The sequence below is a fragment of the Hyaena hyaena genome, unplaced genomic scaffold (assembly GCF_003009895.1).
Source record: "Hyaena hyaena isolate Hyena2069 unplaced genomic scaffold, ASM300989v1 scaffold_254, whole genome shotgun sequence".
NCBI classification, from domain to species: Eukaryota; Metazoa; Chordata; class Mammalia; order Carnivora; family Hyaenidae; genus Hyaena; species Hyaena hyaena.
The window spans coordinates 1,246,687-1,268,735 of NW_024080890.1; the positions used below are offsets into that span (position 1 = coordinate 1,246,687).

General features: G+C 50.5%; 1 protein-coding gene across 2 annotated transcripts; it reads right to left on the reverse strand.

Moving 5' to 3' along the window:
• Positions 1–719: 719 nt before the first annotated feature.
• NDUFV3 (NADH:ubiquinone oxidoreductase subunit V3) lies at positions 720–11,047 on the reverse strand. 2 transcript variants are annotated; one of them, XM_039245511.1, is made up of 4 exons: positions 10,914–11,047; positions 9,077–9,197; positions 2,940–3,977; positions 720–965 (listed from the first exon to the last, which is right to left on the reverse strand). In XM_039245511.1, exons 1-4 carry the CDS (start codon positions 10,959–10,961, stop codon positions 802–804), a joined length of 1,371 nt encoding a protein of 456 aa, XP_039101442.1. In that variant the 5' UTR covers positions 10,962–11,047; the 3' UTR covers positions 720–801. The 2 variants fall into 2 exon arrangements, with proteins under 2 accessions (XP_039101442.1, XP_039101443.1); XM_039245512.1 differs by lacking the exon at positions 2,940–3,977 and having other exon boundaries at positions 10,914–11,044.
• Between the last annotated feature and the right edge of the window lie 11,002 nt (positions 11,048–22,049).

Below are 22,049 nucleotides of genomic sequence, written 5' to 3' on the forward strand. Positions count from 1 at the left end.
TGATGCCCTGGGGTCCAGGCACGGGTCCAGGCGTCGCGGGAGCACAGAGCAAACCCCGGCCGTGACACCAGTCGGCAGATGGGCCTTCCACTGAGGTCCTGACAAACAGACATGCCTTCCACCCCTGCTCTTGTGGTCGGAGTAGCCTCACCTCGACTGGTTCCTGAGCAGACAGCTGACCTCGCCCTCGCAGGGTGTGGGCACAAAGACGCCGCCTGACACACGCTCGAGCCTGTTTGCACCACTCACGCCCCTAAGCATCAGGGGGATCACCAGCCAATCCAGAAACCCTTCGCAGCTCCGACGTCTGCCGTGGCCATCCGGGGCGGAGCTGCTCTGATGGACCCACAAAACCTCCCCACCCCCAATCCCACCTGAGTTTACATCAAATACTGAATCATGGTGAACAGAAGGATTTTTCTGTTCCTTCTCTAACAATAAAGCGCTAGAACCTGATGTTTTAATCTCTTTGCAGTACAACAGACAAAATTAGCGAGACTCATATTTTTGATATATCAAGAACCAGGCCTACCCAAATGCAAGTCCTCAGCACCTAGCGGGTAAAGGCGATGAACGCTGAACTGGCCAGAGATCTGCCCAGAAGACCATAGTTTTATAAGGAGGAAAAATCCCTTCTGCACAGATGTTTCTACATGCATGTCGAATAAAGGGTCAGAGCAGGGTCGCTAGTTCACAGTTCACTGTGACAGGGACACGGATTATATACGTGAGGCCTCACGACTGGGGCGGATTTTATTTCTATAGCCTAGACAACAGAAGGTTACTCCCTGAAGGGGGCGCTCAGTGGCGAGGTGACTCCCGTCCAGATGAGGGCTGGGGCATCCTGAACTTGAACAGGTCCAGGTTGAGGTCTAAGAAGGTGTACGGGGTGTAGTCATGGTGCTGGACGTTCTTGTAGGAAGTGATGTCCAGTGGCTCGGAGGCGCTGGCGGCTTGAGCGGGCTCTGTGGGGGGAAACGCAAGGCGCGTGAGAACGTCAGACAGGTAGCGCTCCCGAGGGGCTCGGCTCACACGGGCACCGTGCGCCCCACACCCTTCATCCACCGTCCCCGAGATAAACTGTGTGACTATGGAAGCCCGTGAAAGCTACAGGTCCTCAGAAGCAAAATAAAGGAGTTAGCTCAAGATGTATTCTAAGCCCGCAGCCGCAACAACGGGGCGGCAGGCTGGCTCTCACGATGCGTCTTAACACCTTATTCCGGGCCCCGTATTGCGCAGAATTGTGAAAATGCCGACAGCAGTGAGGGAGGGACTTTGAGGCCGCTTGAGGACGCAGGGGAGACAAGCAGATCTATGGGAATGTGTCTTATACCAGGAGTAAGCCATTTGTAGAGAGAAATTCTCAAAAGCAGAAGCTAGGTGAGGTTTCTATTGGGAACACAAAATTAGACCCTGTTTTAATAACGTGACAAAGTTAAGGGGAGCTGGAAAAGAGATGTAAAGGTTTTCAACTTTCTTTGAAAAAGCTCTTGGTATATTTTAGATTCAGACTAAAACGTACAAGCTAATTTGTCTCTTCCTGTGGAAAAAGGACACTCGGTGATGGTAAAACACAAAGTGTGCGGTTGAGGCAAAAGAAACGCAGCTCACCCGCCCTGGGACGTCCCTGTACAGGCGCACGAGGATCTGGGGGCCGGGGAGGCCCCGCGCGGCTCCCCAGACTGCACGGGAAATCACCCAAGCACACTTTCCACCATTTGAATTCATACTCCAAGCTCTGCTTGTCACGTTTTCTGGTGTGTCTTAAACAAAAACGAGGACTTATTCAGCGCTGACACCCTCCCGATCTCAAGCACAAAGTCCCCATGCGGTGCAGGCACGTCGGCGGATACAGGAAAGGCGTGAGCTGGAGGGAAATGTGGGTGCAGGGACTTCGGGGCAAGGGGCCAGGCGGCGGGAGCCGGAGGACTGCTCAGGGAGGCCGCAAGGGGGCTGCGCTCCTGGGCGTCCGCCTCACCCCCGAAGGGCAAAGGGAGTATGCGGGGAAACAATGGTTTGCTGTCATCATCCTGAAAGTTTTGGTTTTCGTCTCCAACGTGTAGCAGAATGACTGAAAGAGTAGCGTCAGGAACCGCATTCTCGAAGCGTGGACAAGGCTGGCACTTGGCGTATTAATGAAAGAGGGAGAAAACGGAAGGAAGAAAACACAGAAATTCTTTCAACACAACGCAACCTGTAACAATTAGCACATAATGGACACCAGGCGAAGGGGGAGGCTTTAGGAAGACTAGAGAGCAGAAGGAAGGGGCGGGTTTGTTACAGACGCGCTGTGGGGCTCCGGGGGCGAGGCCTGTAAGGTCCCTGCACTGTAAGTCAGGCTCGGGCGCGTAACAGGAAAAAAACACTAAAAATCTGTGATAGCAAACAGCCCTTCATAAAAATTCAATATGGAAAAACAAAGCAGCCCCTTGGGTTTTCGGTGATCAGAGAAGGAAATGTCACCCAGAGGAAAGAAGACGCAAGCCGCCCCTGGGTCCCTGGCTGCGGGGCTGCCTACATTGTGGACTTGCCCTCAGGCCTAAGGAACTAAGAGCAAGACCGTCAGGGAGTTGCCCCCCCCCCGCCCCCAGCCCCACGCGGGGGTAGGCAGGCTCTCCGCCTGTGGAAGTGAATCAGGACCCCTTCCTGAGGACCCGACGCCCTGCGAGTTCCTGGTCACCCTCCCAGGCGAAGAGGGACTGACAGCGATGAGCTGAAACACGCCCCTGGCTGCGGGGCACCAGCAGGAGGCGCCCCAGGGATCCTGTGCACAAGGCGTGGGTCCCTCGGGCGCCCCGCACCGTCCTCTGCTCATGGGGGGGGGGCGGGGCGCTGAAGGTGCACTTCCGCCGGGGCGCCCGCCGCCCCGGCCCACAGGCCCCGGAGGCTCACCACCCGCCAGGGAAAGAGGGATCTCAAGAGCGCGAGCGAAGGTATACCCTGGGTGCTGTCCGGCCCTCCCGGAGGTGCGGGCTCTTCGGCCATCCCGGCCCCTCCCTCGGGCTCCAGGCCTGCAGCCTTGTCCTCCAGGACACCTTCATTAGGAGCAGGACCGGGCTGCAGACTTCGTCCTGGTGCCTGGCTTTCCAGAAGCTCTTCCGTAGCCTTAAGGGGTCCCTGCGGCACCTGCTTCCCCAAACTTTCCTCGCGGGACAGGGGGACAGCCACCTCCCCGCCACGGGCCGGCGGTCCTGCTGCCCCAGCTCTGTCTGCCAGCTGAATGGGTGCTGGGCCACCAGCCGGCTGCGTAGACAATCCTGGCTTTGTGCAAGCAGGCAGGATTTTTTCAACTTTGGGCGGCTTTTGGCTTTCTTTATCGGTTTCATTTGACCTAAGAATTTTCTGCAATTGTTTTTCCTTGACGTTTTGCTTCATAAACTCTTTATTCGCTTGTGACTTGGGTGCTGTGGTTTTGGGTTTAGTGTCTTTTCTGTCCTCTACAGGCTTGATGGTGCTCCCTTTCTTCTTTGTCTGATGGGGCCCCTCGGGAGAGGTGAGGTCTGGCTCTGAGCGGGTCCTCTCTTTGGCTGATACTGCAGGTCCGGGGGCTCTGTCTTCAAGCGGGCGGGAGGCCTGCGGTTTGGGGCGCCCTCCTCGGCCCCCGCTCGCCGCCTGAGGGCCAGCGTCGGCGCTCTCGCCCTCCTCGTCGGACTCTGAATCGGAGGAGCTGGACGACGACGAAGAGGATGATGAATCCTTTCCCCCGCTCTCCTGAAGGGCTTTTGGATCCGAGCCCTGTTTTCTGAGTGGAGACAGAACTTTCTGAGGAAACTCTATGACGGTCTTTCGTGGCAAAAACTCTCGAACCCCTTCATCTGCGAATAGCGGGCCGCTGTCGGGGCCGGGGCCTGGGCCAGCCACCACCCCGCCTGGGGTCACGACTGGTGGGTGAGAACTGGGTGAAGACACGTTTTTAGACCATTCAGCTGCTGCTGGGGTGGCTAGGGGTCTGCCCCTCTCCTTTGGCTCCACTACATCTAGGAAATGGCATAAAGAGGAATATTATTTTCAACATTTTACAAAACAATCCGTCAGTCATAGACATCTCATTAAAAATGAAGTAATATCTTCCAAGTAATCATCCTAAGAAATGCTCATGAGCTCACTCGTAGGTCAAAAATCAAGCCACCTGAGAGAGAACAGGAAGAGATGTCGATGTTTTCCTTGGCAGCTGAAAAATTTAATAGCAGCTTTTTACCAACAGAAGTAACAGACTTGTTCCACTTTTCACGACAGCTTCTTTAATGGTAAGTTTTAAACAACTATTTCATCCAAATTTCAAATCTTTAAGCCATAAAGATATTTTCTTCTTTTTATATATTTTTTTTTTTTTTGAGAGAGAGACAGCATGAGCAGGGGAGGGGCAGAGAGAAAGGGAGACACAGAATCCAAAGCAGCTCCAGTCACTGAGCTGTCAGCACAGAGCCTGACGCGGGGCTCGAAACTGGGAACCGTGAGATCATGACCTGAGCCGAAGTCAGATGCTTAACCGAGGCAGCCCCCATAAAGGTATTTTCAAATGACTACTTCAAGTTTTACAAACGTGTTATTTCTTAAATCTTTAAAAAACTAATGCTTCTCAAATATTAAAAAAAGTTATCCATGCTGGATGAACTTGAAAGTTCTGAAAAAGGAAAAAAAAAACAAAACCAGCAAAGCACAACTGGAGACAAGAGCCTGGTTTGGGTTTGGGTTTGGGTTTGGACACACACGTGTTCTGGAGTTGGGGGTTAGTGGGAGGGGGTAATGTTCAAATCAAAGTGCCCTAAGGGGGAGAAATGTCCTTCAAAATCAGAAGTCGTTAAGAGATTTCCTCAGCCAAAGAAAAGTATTACACAACCAAAAAAAAAAAACAAAACAAAAAACTAAAATAAATTGATTTATGTATCATTGGAAACAACAGGTTTAAAAATTTTTTTTAATGTTTTATTTATTTCTGAGAGAGAGAGAGAGAGAGGCAGCACAAGCAGAGGAGGGGCAGAGAGAGAGGGAGACACACAATCCAAAGCAGGCTCCAGGCTCTGAGCGGTCAGCACAGAGCCCGACGCGGGGCTCGAACCCACGAACCGTGAGATTGTGACCTGAGCCAAAGTCAGACGCTTAACTGACTGAACCACCCAGGCGCCCCTCAGGTTGTAAATCTTTTCTAACCCCACAGATTTAAAGAAAAATAGAAGACAAGTTTTTAGAAATTAAAATTACTTTCCAAATCTACAGAAAAACTTAGAAACACATTACAGATGAGCAAATTCTAAATGCAGAGCTTTCACTTTCAAGTCTAGGAGTCTACTTTATACTAAAAAGATCTCAATCCTTCTTCTCTCAAGTGGGAAACAATGTGTTCCTAAGGTCAATACCTTACCAGTATCCAAGAAAGAATAGGACAAAGGACAGAAGGACAGAAAATGATCCAAGAACACTGAGGAACATCCCCAAAGCAGAAATGGGCCAGAGAGGAAAATGGGCAGCGTGCAAGGGCTGGACAGAGCAGCTCGTGCACAGGGGGCTGTTTCATCTATCGCCTCCGCCTCCACTACCACCCCATCAGTCACCTCCACCCCCTCCATCCACCCGCATCCGTACTACCTTCGCCACCGTCACCTCTAGCAGCGCCACGTCCTCCGTGCCGCATCAGCACCTGTGGCTACAGGCCAGCCCAGCATCTGCCTTCTGAACGCTGAGCAGGTGCTGGCCTGACCCTCAGAGCTCTCTCAGAGCTCCCGGATCATGTTAGACCTCAAAATGAGGCAAAGGAGTATATACCCACTTGAATGCTCTCTCTTTGCCTCTCTCTAAACCTTACTTGAACCAGCTCAGCGATTCCTAGCGTGACCCGCACACCACTGGGCCCGCTCACGTGTATCATTCCTTCACGTTTATGGTGGGCATGAATTCTCCGAGTCTGAAAAATTAACTTAAAATAAGGTGTATCTTAGATAGGCTGCTATGAATACAAAAATTACGCCTGAATCTTCCAAGGTATCTGGTCAATTTAAAAATTGCAAATACTTATCAGAACTACATCGTAGACTGATTTATCACCCACTGAAAGGGGAAAGAAAATTTCACATGGGATTAACATATAAAAATTCTCTTTGGGGGCGCCTGGGTGGCTCAGTCAGTTAAACGTCTGACTTCAGCTCAGGTCAAGATCTCACGGCCTGTGGGTTCGAGCCCCGCGTCGGGCTCTATGCTGACAGCGAGGAGCTTGAACCTGCTTCAGATTCTGTCTCCCTCTCCCTCTGCCCCTCCTTTGCTCACACTCTGTCTCTCAAAAATAAATAGATGTTAAAAAATTAAAAAAAAAAATCTCTTTGAAAAGGAAATTTCTATTACACGACATAAGAACGTTTTAATTACTTATGCGAAGTTACTGGGAGAATTCCATGGAAAGGCCAGCGGACTAAACAATGACACATTTTCCTTTTATTGCGAGCCAATTTCTGACCCACTGCAGAACAGGCCCAGTGTCCCCTGGTGACCCCAAAGGAAACCGCCACTAGTAGCCGCTGTTCAGAGTGCGGTGCAGAATATTCCGGAGTGCAGGGCGCAGACCGAGTGTGTGTCCCGCCGCACGGTGCACAATGAGGTCGCCTGGGAAACAGCACTGTCACGGAGAGGAACAAGGGCCCGCACTCTGACTTCACCTGTTGGTTTTCCCGAAGTCTCGCACTTTTGGCCAGAGCAGGGCGCCCCCACACTCTGCGCTTCAGTTTAATACTGACCTTCCTTGGAAAACAAATCTATGAACACACAAAACCACCTAAGTAAGACCGGCCGTGCAGGCACATCTCACTGCACAAGATGAGGGCCTCTGGGGCTGCGTCCCCCTGCCGGAGACACCGGATAAACGAGCACAACAGCCTGGGAGCGGTGAAGGCGCACAGTCACTAGGAGCCATACTGCGTTTCGACCTCCAACAGAACTTGACTCTATTTTCTGAATCTTTTTTTGTTGGGTAGAAAAGGGAGGCCATGACCAACACGTTTTCAGGGGTCTCCCTAACACAGGCGAAAATGACTGTGGTGCTGGAAACGGATTAGCTACCTTAGAATTCTTCTAGATCTTGTCACTGGGTCACAAAACTAACCTTGGAGGGGTGCCTGGATGGCTCAGTCTGTTAAGAGTCTGACTTCGGCACAGGTCACGACCTCACGGTTTGTGGGTTCCAGCCCCGCGTCGGGCTCTGTGTTGACAGCTAACAGCCTGGAGCTGCTTCAGATTCTGTGTCTCCATTTCTCTCTGCACGTCCCCCACTTGTGCTCTGTCTCTCTCCCAAAAATAAATACATAATAAAAAAAGAAGGTGCCTCACATAAGTCTTGACAGCCCCAATGTGGGGCTGGAACTCACGAACTGTGAGATCATGGCCTGAGCTGAAACAAAGAGTTGGATGCTTAACCAACTAAGCCACACAGGTGCACCAGAAAAAAACATTTTTTTCATGTTTAATTTTGAGAGAGAGAGAGAGTGAGCAGGAGAGGGGGAGAAAAAGAGGTAGACACAGAATGTGAAGCAGGCTCCAGGCTCCGAGCTGTCAGCATAGAGCTGGACTACGGGCTTGAACCCACGAACCATGAGATCAAGACCTGAGCCGAAGTCGGAAGCTCAATCAACCGAGCCACATAGGCGCCCCCAAAAGAGTTCTAATTTTTAAAGTATCTATTTAAAATCATATACACTTAAAAAAAAAAAAAAAAAACAACCAAATACCACCACCACTGGATTTAAACATGAGGCAGGTACAGGAATGAGTTAAACAATGTTGAATTCAGGCCCCCAGGCAATGAGACCCCCTAAGAAGGTGTGATTCCTCACCTGAGATCAACAGGGCATGAAAGGCAGCAGGAGGCCAGCATACTCAACAACGTGCCAATATTTTAAAACCTACCCATGTTTTGGTGCGCAAACCAAAGAGGGCCAAAACGGAACAACACCTAAACACTTTCAAATATTCAAACAGGAAATGGTAAATGAGGAAAAGACGACAAACTCAGATTATCGTTCTGAACCACATAAGAAGGTCAAAGATTTGCAAAGAGACTGTACATACATAGATACATACACATCTTTTTTTTTTTTTTTAAGATTTTATTTTTAAATAAACTCTACACTCAATGCAGGACTTGAACTCGCGATCTTGAGACAGTGAGTCACAAGCTCCACTGACTGAGCCAGCCAGGCGCCCCCTAGAGTCAGTTATTAATAATGGACAGGTTGTAGAGAACAAAATTCCCTTAAGTATTTAAAATATACCATTGCACATTCTATTTTCCTTCCATGAGGATATGCTACATTGGTATTCAGGAAGGGGGGGGGAAACAGTAAAAACCAGGGGCCTCTGGGTGGCTCAGTCGGTTGAACATCCGACTTCAGTTCAGGTCATGATCTCAAGATTTGTGGGTTCGAGCCCTATGTCGGGCTCTGTGCTGACAGCTCAGAGCCTGGAGCCTGTTTCAGATTCTGTATCTTCCTCTTTCTCTGACCCTCCCCTGCTCATGCTGTCTGTCTCTCTCTCAGAAATAAATTAAAGGAAAAGAAAACATTAAAAAAAAAGTAAAAACCAGAAATAAAAGTGAAAGTGACCAAGGCTGGACAGAGGTCAGCCATCACATTTCAGCCAAGTGAGCGGTGATGGAGCGCGGGGCCGAACTCCCTCCCGGGGTCATTAAAGGGTGTCTGCAGCCCGGCCCCGTGGCCCGTACAGCCCAGGAAGCCAACGTGCGTTTCCATGACACTAAGTGTCACAACTGGGGGCAGAGAAAGGATGGGGTTCAGAGCTCCCACGGGAGCGTGGCACCTGGTCAGGGCCACCCGAGTGACCCCTTCGCCCCACGTTAGAGCACAGCACTTAGAAAACAGACAGAACTGGCTCAGGGCTAAACGGTGAGTCCAAGACCACCTGTTACTAATGTGTTTGGTCTAAGATCTGTCCCAGATCCTGATTACAATCTGGACACGGCTGGAAATGAACAATCGAATGATGTGGGTAGTAAAACGCCTTTTCATGCCTGGAGAGCGGACTGATTTATTTACTTTGCAGTATTTTCCCCTGGGGACTATCACTGAAATCTTACTTTTTGGCGAACTTTGCTTCTTGGGAGTCGGTGGCAGTCCCTTCTCACTCTTCCCTGATTCCGCAGAAAGAGATGCTGAGGGAGCGAGTCCCTGAAGCACTCGTGCGTCTAGGAGCACAGTCTGACAGAATAATGAACAAATATGGACATTTTAGAGGAAGGCCATTACATTTATTTTTTTAATATTTTTTACATTTATTTATTAAAAATTTTAAAAAATGTTTTATTTATTTCTGAGAGAGAGACAGTGTGAGCAGGGGAGGGTCAGAGAGAGAGAGGGAGATACAGAATCTGAAGCAGCTCCAGGCTCTGAGCTGTCAGCACTGAGCCCGACCCGGGGCTCGAACCCATGAACCGTGAGATCATGAGCTGAGCTGAAGTTGGACGCTCAACCGGCTGAGCCCCCCAGGTGCCCTGAAGGCCACTACATTTAGAGGAAGCTAGTACAACCTATAGATATTATGTATCGTTACAAGTATCGTATGTACTATGTAACATATAATGTTATAGCATATCATTTGTGTTACATTTCTAATGGTTATTACAATTTTCATAACAGGAAAATTTGGAAAAATACAAAAAAAGCTGCAAGAAAAAAACCACATGACAGTCACTATGAACTATTAACTCCAAGAAAAGTAAAAAAAAAACACACAATTTCTCCTGTGCATACTTTTTGTAGTCCCCAATTGCTATTTAACCTACAAAATGCTCTGGTTCTTTTCGTAAATAAAGTGTTTTCTTATACTTAGAACATGCTATCTGAGGGGTGCCTGGGAGGCTCAGTTGGTTGAGCATCTGACTTTGGCTCAGGTCATGATCTCACGATTGGTGAGTTCCAGCCCCACGTCGGGCTCTGTGCTGACAGCTCGGAGCCTGGAGCCTGTTTCAAATTCTGTGTCTCCCTCTCTCTCTGCCCCTCCCCCACTTGCATTCTGTCTGTCTGTCTGTCTCTCTGTCAAAAATACACAAGCATTAAAAAATAATAAAGAAATACTATGTGGCTGTTAATAATGATGTAAATGGATAACTGCTTCAAAACCATTTACAGTGTATGGTAAGGGGCAAACATCTTATAAACTGACAATTCACTCAGCATGTATTTACTAACACCTACTGTGTGCTGGGCACTTTTCTAGAAGCTGGATACAGTACAAACCTGCTTCGCCTATGTACACGAAGGTAAAAATATGTTTGGTCATGTTTATGACTCCAAGTACGTGTGAAAGCTGAAAAAATAATTTGGAACCAGGTGTTTGAAGGACGAAACGCTGGACTCTAGGAAGCAGATCTGTCCCCATCTCTATACCGTATCTGGCAATGAATGAATAGTTACTGCTTTTGTGGAAAAGCCATTGAAGAATTTAAATGCACTGCAATGAATGATCTTACTTTTTTTCTACACGGAAAGAGAAAGCCCTTCCGTCTTCCTCTTTTCCCAGATGGGGTCATGTAAGCGGGCATCTTAGTGGCTGCCAAGTAAGTTACCAGGTCAACCAGGTGCCTGAAAGTCCCCTCCTCCCCCCTCCGGGCCACAGAAAAGGTCACGACGTGGTCCTTAGCGGCTCGGAGCGGGCGCGGCGGCGCAGGACACCTGAGAGCCCTCGCACCCGCCCGCGGCTCTGGCACCGCACGCCGGGGGCTCCCCGGGAGACCGGGGTCGGCGTCCGCCCGCCGCCCCCCGCCAGGCCTGCCCCCACGGCCCGCGGCCCCCTGCCCCGGCCCGGCGCCCTCTCCGCCACCCAGGACCCGGGTCAAAGGCCCACCCGGACGGCTGCAGGTGCCCTTCGCCCCGGCCCTACACGGGCTCCCGGCCGCCGGCCCGGCTCCCCTTTACCTTCAGCGCCCCCGACCGCCCTTGCCGCAGCAGAAGCGACGCCGCCATGACCGTGACACGCGTGGGCGGGCCTGGCCTGGCAGAGGTCGCTCGGGGGTTGACTCCACAGCTGCGCGCGCACTCCGGGCGACGGCCCGCCCCCTGGGCCGAGGACACCAATCACAGGCAGGGACGGGGCGGGGCGGGACCGCGGAGCTGCGCGCGCCTCCCAGCCGCCTCCCGGCTCCCCGCGCGGCGCCTCGAGGCCACGCCCCCGTGGACCTGCCAATCACAGGCGGAGCAGTTCGCGCCGGAGCCGCGGGGTCTGGACGCGCGCGGGATGTTGCGGCGTCCTTGCCTGGGGAGCGCGGGCGCGCCTTCTGCCCGCCTCTTTCCCGGGCGCACGGGCCCCAGACCGTGCCCTGCACATTCCCGGCCCTGGCCCGGCGGCGTCTGTGTGTGGTGGACTTGAGGCCCCTCGGCACGTTAGGCCCGGGGTCTCTGCCTGACCGCCGTGTGGCGTCGGGCCGGGCCCGTCCTTCGAGGGGCGTGGCCACCACCGTTCCTTGCTCATCCTGCGGGCGACCTCAGGCGGGCCCAGGGCGCGCTTTGGGCCCCTGACGGCACCGCTTCCGGAGCTAGGCAGAGCCGGAGTGCAAGCTTTATTTTACCCGAATGCTGGTGGCTCGCGGTGCAAAGACTTCCCCCAAAGTAGGGCATGATTGTGCAGCAGGCGTCGCTCTGGATCGTGACGCCCTGCGCCCCCCTTGCCCTGTCCAGCACCCCCTGGAAGGTGAACGTGCCCACACCTCTGACTCCACCCTGACCGGACATTCATTCAGGTCACAAGGTAAATGGGCAGAAACGTGTCCCCTCAGACACTTCTCAAAGGGGACTCGAATCCAGCGAGTGGAATGCGACCTGCCACCTGTCACCCGGGGAGGCAGACAGGACAGCCCTAGGTCTCAGGGTAATCATGAGAAAGGATTCCTTTGTCTCCGTAGGGAGGAAAACCTTGATGACAGAAGAATTATCCTTTAACTCAAAACACACCAACTCTGCTGTCTCCAGCTGACAGTTCACACTTGTGTTTGTGAAGTTGATGAGGGAGCATAGAGTAGGCAGAGGCCCCCCCCCCCGCCCAAGCCAGGCGGGATAAGTGTGAGTTCCGCAGGCACTTCCGGCTGCCCGAGGACAGAGGAAAGGAAAGAAAACAAATGGTTTACTGACAGAGATCACAGTCCTGCAGGACACGTGTGCGTCTCCATCAGTCGACAAATATCTTCGTAAATTATAAGATAAAGGCAATCTTCTCAATAGCCTAACTTCCAGAACCCTATACACCTAGTTTCCTGGAGCTGAATGTGCAGTCCCCTCCTTAGTGATGTGGGAAACAAAGGCAGAGGGAAATGGCAGGTAAAATTAAATTTCTTTATAACCTGCAGCCCATTGGCAAATACTTGAGGCTGGCAGAGTACAAGGTGTCTCCGGGGACTCCCTACCGTCTTAATGCTAATGCTTTGCTAGAGGGAAAACCAGCCTTCGCTGGACCATAGCTAGACCTGCAGTATCTTAGGAGTCCGCTTTTGCATATCTAAGCCCTTTTGGATCCTTCCCTTTTCCCTGTCCCTGTGCTTTAATAAATTCACCTTTTTGCACCAAAGACGGGTCAAGAATTCTTTCTTGGCCCTCAGCTCCTGACCCCACCAGCACTCCAAAACCTCATCAAAGTGTGCTTATTTTAAAGGCGATTAAGAATATTGAGGGTGATGGGGCGCTTGCGTGGCTCAGTCGGCTAAGTGTCCAACATTGGCTCAGGTCATGATCTCACAGTACGTGGGTTCGAGCCCCGCGTCGGGCTCTGTGCTGACAGCTCAGAGCCTAGAGCCTGCTTTGGATTCTGTTTCTCCTCTGTCTCTGTCTCTCTATCAAAATTAAATAAACATGAAAAAAGAGTATGAAAGGTGAGGAGTCACAGCTGCCACTTGGGGAAACTGACCATGGAATGGAGCATGGACTCATGCGCCCTCTGTCAGCAGCAAGCACAACCCGGTAAAGGCAGCTGAAGGTTTAAGACTCAAGAATTAAATGAAAGGCCTCCCTCATTGGGATCAGCGCGGTCACGGCCAGAGAAGTTTGAGGAGAGGGCACTTCTAGCTGAGGGGAGCCCTGGGGAAGGAGACACAAAAGTGGGGGGAGGGGGCATGTTGATGGTTTTCAAAGAGGCAACATGATTGTGTGTGAAGGTAACTATGGCAACGATGTAGCAGCCCAATGCCTAGGCATGGGGTGGGGGGGCAGGGCCTTCTAGGAAGCTAACACACTGAGTGTGGAGCCTGCTTAAGATTCTCTCTCCAGGGTGCCTGGGGGGCTCAGTCGGTTAAGCATCTGACTTCAGCTCTGGTCATAATCTCAGGGCTCTGTGCTGACATTACAGAGCCTGTTTGGGATTCTCCCCACCCCTCGCCCCTCCCTCGCTCTCTCCCCAAAATAAACAAACATTAGGGGCACCTGGGTGGCTCAGTTGGTCAAGTGGCCAACTTCAACTCAGGCCATGATCTCATCCTTCGTGGGTTTGAGCCCCGTATCCAGCTCTGTGCTGACAGCTCAGAGCCTGGAGCTGCTTCTGATTCTGTGTCTCCCTCTCTCTGCCCCTCCCCGGCTCATGCTCTATCACTCTATGTCAAGGATAAATTAAATTAAAAAACATCCAAAAATTTTTTGAAAAATAATAAACATTTAAAAAAAAAAAGATTCTCGGGGCGCCTGGGTGGCTTAGTCGGTTGAGCGTCCGACTTTCGCTTGGGTCATGATCTCGCAGTTCGTGGGTTCGAGCCCCGCGTCGGGCTCTGTGCTGACTGCCAGCTCAGAGCCTGGAGCCTGTTTCAGACTGTGACTCCCTCTCTCTCTGACCCTCCCCTGCTCACGCTGTCTATCTCTCTCTCTCCTAAAAATAAATAAAACATTAAAAAAAAAAAAAAAAAGATTCTCACCCTCCCTCTTCCCCTCTTCCCCACTTGCTCTCTCGTTTTCTCTCTCTCTCTGAAATACAATTTAAATAAATAAAACACATGCGCTTCAACACATGTGTTGAAGTTTTGGGGTGATCAGAGGTTTGTGGGCTTTGGCGCTGATGGCTAGGAAAGATCCTTGAAGACATTTTTGGTGCAATAGGTGATTTTATTAAAGCACAGGGACAGGACCCGTGGGCAGAAAGAGCTGCGCTGGGGTCGTGACAGGTAATTCAACCTGAGGGTTGGGAGGGGGTCAGGGATGGAGTAAGCCTCGAGGGAGTTCTGGAAACAAGGTTTCCAGGACCTTGAGGGACTAGCTGTTGCTAGTAGTTTATTACTGTTTAATAAAACCTCAGTCATGAGACCCTGCAGATATATATCGGGGGCCACAGCCTGAAGTGTGATTGCCAGCATATACCTTGGGGCAGTTGAGGTAAAGGAAGTAGACTTACAGGGTCCTGGGGGTTGGGATAATGTGAAGGCAAGATTCTCTTTTGCCCCCAGCAAAGTGTCATGTCGAGGCAGCTGAGCTCCTAGAGGAAGGTCACTGCCGGTTTCAAGGACCTGTCAATGGGCTGTAGACAGTAAGGGAATTTAATTTTTCATTTGCCTTAGTTTCCCCCATCGCCACGGCAAGCGCTTTAACCCCTTTCCTTTGTTTTTGGGTCTCCGGGAGTGTCCGAGGAATATCACACAGATCCCACTAGGGGAGGCCGTGGGGGGGGGGGGTGTCCTCGCCTGTATTTTGCCCCTGAGCCTGCGTCCTGCTCCCTCATCATCTGGGAGCGTCTGGCCACTAGCTATTAGGAAGAACTGCTGGGCCACGGAACAGTTCACACTGCTGGGTAAAGCATCGCAAGCATCGTTTCAGATGATCAGTTCTGTCCATACATCCGTTGTGTTGTGTCTTGTCCACGCTTCCGGGCAGGGCCGCACTTGCTGCCGTGTATTTCTGGGCCCCTGTCTGTGGGAACCCCAGGCCCTGGGTTGAGTGCGCCTCCCGAGTTGATTTGGTTTCTGTGTCAGCCAGGCTCCTGTGAGTACTGCCTCTCTGGGTCTAGTGAGATCATTTTTTTCATAGTTTGGAATGTCTGGGCCCACAGAAAGTGTGCGTCCCCAGGGGCCTCAAATGAGCAAGAAGCCCCAAGAAGCCGCCACTGCTCTGGGAGCATTCGCTGATCTCTGTCTGCTAAGGTGTTGCTTTAATTGATGTCAAGAGGAGACAGGACCGGGGCACCTGGGGGGCTCAGTCGGGTAAGTGTCTGACTTTGGGCTCAGGTCATGATCTCACAGTTCTTGTTTTCAAGCCCTATGTCTATGTCTGTGTCTGTGCTGACAGCTCGGAGCCTGGAGCTGCTTTGGATTTTGTGTCTCCCCCTCTCTCTTCTCTCTACCCCTCCCCTGCTCGTGCTTTGTCTGTCTGTCTGTCTGTCTCTCTCTCTCTCAAAAATACACACAATTTTTTTTTAAATAATAAATAAAAAAATAAAAGAGGAGCCAGGACTTCAAAGCCATGATGCTGAGGGTGGGCTGGGAGGTGTGAGATGAAGCCCTCGCAGAGCCGCCCCTCAGTGACGGGTGAACATGGACAAGGCCACCTGCTTGCAAAGGAAGGTCACCGGAAACGTGTCTCTGCCTGGGCACTTCTGTCTCTCCCTGGGTGGGAGAAAAATGTCTTAAGGCCTAGTGTCTGGAGTTTGGGGTTAACACACACACACACACACACACACACACACCATGGTCCAGACGTTCCAAGCTATTTATAATAAAATTAAAAATCCTTGGGGTGCCTGGGTGGCTCAGTCGGTTGAGCGTCCGACTTCGGCTCTGGTCATGATCTCGCGGTTCGTGGGTTCGGGCCCCGCATCGGGCTCTCTGCTGACAGCTCAGAGCCTGGAGCCTGTTTCAGATTCTCTGTCTCCCTCTCTCCCTGCCCCTCCCCTGCTCATGCTGTCTCTCTCAGAAATAAAACATTAAATTTAAAAAAAAATAATAATAATAGGGGCGCCTGGGTGGCTTAGTCGGTTAAGCGTCCGACTTTCGCTCAGGTCATGATCTCGCGGTTCGTGGGTTCGAGCCCCGCGTCGGGCTCTGTGCTGACTGCCAGCTCGGAGCCTGGAGCCTGTTTCAGTCTGTGACTCCCTCTCTCTCTGACCCTCCCCTGCTCACGCTGTCTCTCTCTCTCTCTCTCCTAGAAATAAAAAAAAAAATAAAAATAAATAATAAAAAGAAAACGTTACTAGTAGAACGGAAGTCCCAAGGCTCCCTTCCGTGTGGACCGCACCCCAGTCCCTCTGCCCCTCCAGGGGTACTCACTAACCTATTCTGGGTGACTTGTCCTTGTTACTGAGTAGCAAACTTGATATGTTCTGGGTACTGATTCATTATGAGTTCAGTGATTTCCCGGTTTGTGGCTTGGCTCTTTTACTTTTTTTATTTTTAATTTTTTGATGTTTGTTTATTTTTGAGAGAGAGACAGCACAAGCAGGGGAGGGGCAGAGAGAGAGGGAGACACAGAATCCGAAGCAGCTCCAGGCTCTGAGCCGTCAGCACAGAGCCAGACGAGGGGCTCGAACCCACAAATCTCAAGATCATGACCTGAGTCGAAGTCGGACACTTTACCAACTGAGCGACCCAGGAGCTCCTTATTTTTTATTTTTAATTTATTTGTTTGCAAGAGAGTGAGCATGCCTGCCCAAGTGGGGGAGGAGAGGAGAGGAGAGAGAGAGAAAGAGAGAGAGAATCCCAAGCAGCCTCTGAGCTGACGGTACAGAGAAATCACAACCTGAGCCAAAACCAAAAGACGCTTAACTGACTGAGCCACCCAGGTGTCCCTGTTTTTTAACTGTTTATAAAATGCCTTTTGCTAAACAGGATTTTTAATTAATTAATTAATTAATTTTTAATTTTTATCTTTATTTTTGAGAGAGAGACAGAGCATGAGCAGGGGAGGAACAGAGAGGGAAACACAGAATCTGAAGCAGCTCCAGGCTCTGAGCTGTCAGCACAGAGCCTGACGCGGGGCTCGAACCCACAAACCGTGAGATCATGACCTGAGCCAAAGGCTGACACTCAACCGACTGAGCCCCCAGGCGCCCCTGTAATGTTTGCTGTTTAATGTGTGCTGTGGTTACAGGAGTGTTTGCTCTTTCTTACATATTTTTGTTATGTATGAAATATTTCCTAGGACATTTTAATGCATAAAAAAAGCCACAAACGGTTTGTTTTATTTGGTGCTCAGAAGTTATATGGTAGTTTGATTCCCTTTTTAAAAATTTTCTTCTTAAAGAACTTTTTTAAATGTTTCTTTTTGAGAGAGACAGACAACAGAGTGCGAGCAGGGGAGGGGCAGAGAGGGAAACACAGAATCTGAAACAGCCTCCAGACTCTGAGCTGTCAGCACAGAGCATGATACAGGGCTGGAACTCACAAACTGCGAGATCATAACCCAAGTCAAAGGTGGATGCTTAACTGACTGAGCCACCCAGGTGCCCCAGATGCCCACTTTTTAATGGAAAAGATATAGATTCCAATTCTTTCTATCTATCTACCTACCTACCTACCTATTATCTATCTATCTATCTATCTATCTATCTATCTATCTATCTATCTATCAATACTATCTACCTTCCTGTATACTGAAATGATGAATAGGTTTGTCCAGCAAGATCCTGTGTATATGAATCTTGCATATATAACCCGGCTCTGCATTCTTCTAGATGGACCATCTGGTGGTGGGATTAAACTTGCACTCAATTTTGAAGACCTCCTGCCTTCATGTCTCTCCCACCTGACCAAGTGGCCCAGTGCTGGAGCCTTTCCTATCTTCTAAAAGCCAGTGTCACTACCAAGTAAGGATGAGTAGCTGACCTCTGCCATAGAGTAAGAGCTTAGAATGCTGGTGTTCCCCAAATAAAAATGTTACATTGTATTAGTTTGTTAGGGCCATGATAGCAAAGTATCACGTACAACCTGGGTGGCTTAAGAGAACAGAAAGGTGTTGTCTCACAGTGCTGGAGGATGGAGTCCTAATCAAGGTGACAGCAGGGCCACACACCCTCAGAGCCCCTGGGTACCATCCTTCCCTGCCTTTTCTGAGCTCCTGGTGGCTGTCAGTCCTTGGCATTCCTTGCTTTGTGGCTGCATTGCTCTAAGATGGCCTTCTCTGCATGTGTTTTCACCAAGTCTTTCTTCTCTGCCTCTCTCTGTGTCTAAATTTCCCCTTTGTATAAAGGATAAGTCATGTTGGATTAGAGCCCACTCTGATGACATCATTTGAATTTGAATATCTCTGTGAAGACTATCTCCAAATAAGGTCACATTTCAAGTACTAGGGTTAGGGTTTCCACTTATCTTTTTTGTGGAAAATAAAATTCAACCTAAAATGTGTTAAAACCACACCAAATGGGAAAATACAAGTGAATTTTTTAAGGAAGTTCTTTTCCCCCCAGCTTTATTAAAATATAATTGACATGGGGCGCCTGGGTGGCTTAGTCGGTTAAGCGTCCGACTTTCGCTTAGGTCATGATCTCGCAGTTCATGGGTTTGGGCCCCGCGTCGGGCTCTGTGCTGGCTGCCAGCTCAGAGCCTGGAGCCTGTTTCAGTCTGTGACTCCCTCTCTCTCTGACCCTCCCCTGCTCACGCTGTCTCTCTCTCTCCTAGAAATAAAAACATAAAATATATATATATATAATTGACATAGAACGTTGTGTAAGTCTATGGCATATAATGTAACAATCTGATATATACAAACATACGTTATGTAAATCTAAGGCATACAGTGTAACAATCTGATATATGTAAACAGGGTAAAATGATTGCCATGGGAAGGTTACTTAACCGCTCATCACCTCACATAGGTACAATGTGTGTGTGGCTGGTGAGAACTTTTAAGCTCCTCTGTCTCAGCAACTTTGAAATATACAACACAGTACTGTTAACTCTGGTCACCAGGTTGTACCTGGCACCAGAACTTACTCATCTTTAAGTGGAAGTTTGTGCCCTTTGACCATCTTCTCCCGTTTCTGCCCCTCCCCCCTTTCTGGCAACTCCTCACCTCTGTTACTATTGGGGTCCACTTAACTATTTTCTGGCTGTTCTGTAGCTCCCTAGCTCCTTTCTTCCCCTCACTGCCTTCCGTAGTGAAATGACGATTTTCCGCAATGCATGCTGCGATTCCCTTCTCTTTCTCTTCCGTGAATGCACCCTAGGTTTTGCTTTGTGGTTACCACAAGGCTTACATAAACCACCTTACAGATAACAGCAATATTACAGATTACAAGTGAACTTGATCGCATTCAGAAACTCTACCTTTTCACGTCCTTGCCTTTTTTTTTTAATGCTTATTTATTTTTGAGAGAGAGACACACAGAATGCAAGTGGGGGAGGGGCAGAGAGAGAGACACAGGATCCAAAGCAGGGTCCAGGCTCTGAGCTGTCAGCACAGAGCCCGACACGGGGGGCTAGAACCCAGGAACCGTGAGATCATGACCTGAGGTGAAGTTGGATGCTTAACTGACTGAGCCACTCAAGCGCTGCTACAGTTATTTTTTAAAAAGTGTTTATTTTGAGAGAGAGCACATATGTGCACAAGTGGGGGAGGGGCAGAGAGAGAGGGAGACAGAGGATCAGAAGTGGACTTTGTGCTGACAGCAGAGAGCCCGATGCAGGGCTTGAACCCATGAACCAGGAGATCATGACCTAAGCCAAAGTCTGACGCTTAACTCAGTGAGCCACCCAGGAGTACCGCCGCCCCCCTCCCCCCATAAATCTCTGCCTCATTTCGGAAGGACAACTCTGCCAGGGAGTATTCTAGGCTGGCAGCTTCTCCTTCTGGATACACTGTGCTGCTCTGTCCTGGCCTCGAAGGGTCCTGCTGAGAAATCCGCAGGCTGCTTTATGGAGATAGTGGGTTCATTACCAGCCTCTTTTCTCTTGTTGCTTTCAAACTTCCCTCTTTGTCCTTGACTTTTGGCAGCTTTATTGCAATAGGTCTTGGGAAGGATCCCTTCAAGTTGAGTTTGTCTGGTGATCTATGAGCTTCAGGAACTTGGAAAACCAAATCTTTACCCTGATGGGAAGTTCTCAGCCATTCTTCCTTTTTTTTTTTTTTTTTTAATGTTTATTATTTAGACACAGAGCGTGAGCAGGGGAGCGGCAGAGGCAGAAGGGGACAGAGGATCCAAAGAGGGCGCCTGGGTGGCTCAGTCGGTTGAGCATCCGACTTCAGCTCAGGTCATGATCTCATGTTTTGTGGGTTCGAGCCCCACAGCGGGCTCTGTGCTGATGGCTCAGAGCCTGTTTCAGATTCTGTGTCTCCCTCTCTCTCTGCCCCTTCCCCACTCATTCTCTGTCTCTCAAAACTGAGTAAATGTTAAAAAAAACCAAAAAAACAAAGAGGGCTCTGTGCTAGTAGCAGGGAGCCCGATGTTGGGGCGCCTGGGGGGCTCAGTCAGGTAAGTATTCAACTTCAGCTCAGGGCATGACCTCACAGTCCTTAGGATTCAAGCCCCGTGTAGGGCTCTGTGCTGACAGCTCGGAGCCTGGAGCTGCTTCGGATTCTGTGCCTCCCCCTTTCTCTGACCCTCCCCTGCTGGTACTGTGTGTCTCTCTCTCTCAAAAGTAAATAAACATTAAAAAAAGAAATGAAGTGGCAGTCACCCCTCTGAGCTTCACTAACTGCCTTTGGGATGGAAATTCTTCCCATCAGCCCTGCTAGGGATCCTGGGGCCATCTTCCACCTTCCATGGATGTGCTCCCTCTTGTGGCTGAGTATTTTAAAAAACTTTTAACGTTTATTTTTGAAGGACCGAGAGAGACAGAGCAGGAGCAGGGCAGGGTCAGAGAGAGAGGGAGACACAGAATCTAAAGCAGGATCCAGGCTCTGAGCTGTGAGCACAGAGCCTGACACAGGGCTCGAACTCACAAACTGCGAGATCATGACCTGAGCCGAAGTTGGATGCTTAACAGACTGAGCCCCCCGGGCGCCCTCTTGTGGTTGATTCTTTAGCGCACTTCTATGCCTTCTCTTCACCCCAGAATGAACCAGGTTGAATGCTGACAGCCTTCCTTTTGTTCCCCAAAGGAGGTGCTAAAGTTCAAGTTGGTTGTCTCTCCTTGGCTCTCGGGCCCATTATCTGTGCGTGCTCACTGATTGCCAAAACTCACTGTCATTGCCATTGGGAGTGCACACAGGGAGCTGGCCACACAGTGGGGGCGTGTGTGGGTGAGGTGCTCGGAGCACTTGGGTGCCAGCAGGCCAGTGGGGACCTGTGGGCAAGGGGTCCCTAGTGGCGCGTGGCGGGCAAGCTTCTTGATGGCAGTCTGCAATGCAGATGGTAGTGTTGGGGTCCCCTTCCTGCCCCCTGTACTCCTGACTTTACTCTGGAAGGGGCTAGGGAGACATGCGTACCTTTGGCAGTATCGACCTGGACTCCCACGAAAGCTCTTCCTTTGGCGGCTGGGGTGGGGGACTGTCTAAGCTGGTGTTTTCCAGGGAATCCCAGACCATGGCCAAGAGAGGGTGGAGCCACTTCATGACGGCGCAAGCCTCATGGCTGGGACTGAGGTCCGTGTGCCTATTACCGCGACGCGGGGGTGGGCGAGACTCTGGGTTCCTAGGCGTTTGGGGCTGGGCCCCACAGTTCCCATAAAGGTGCTCTGTCCAGCGACAGAAGCTAACTTGTTGCTGGGTGGGGGGCACAATGAAGGGCATCTTATTCAGCCGCGATGCTGACACCCCCATGTTTTCACGGGCATTGTATTGAACAAAGCACCACCAGATGGCTTCAGGGACCTGGACAGTTTCAGTCAAAAAAGGCCGCTGGGCCCCCAATTTGCTAAGAGCAGTAAGAGTGTAAGAGCTGCTCAAAGGGCACATTTTTCAAAGCGATCAACAGGGTGCCGGACAAGAGCGATCTCCAAGGGGACAGAGGCAGAAGTCATGTTGAGATCTAGCCTAGGAAAGTGCTCCCAGCAAGCAGGACTCCGCCTGATCAGAGACCACTCCCTACTCCGGTAGGCCTGCACACATGGTCCCAGCAGAGTCAGGAATTGCTGTGGCCCAGGGATCGCTCTGCACACCCATTCCTCCTCTTTTCAAATGCAAGTGTTCACTGTGGCTCCCCTTTCCCCTTTGGCCATT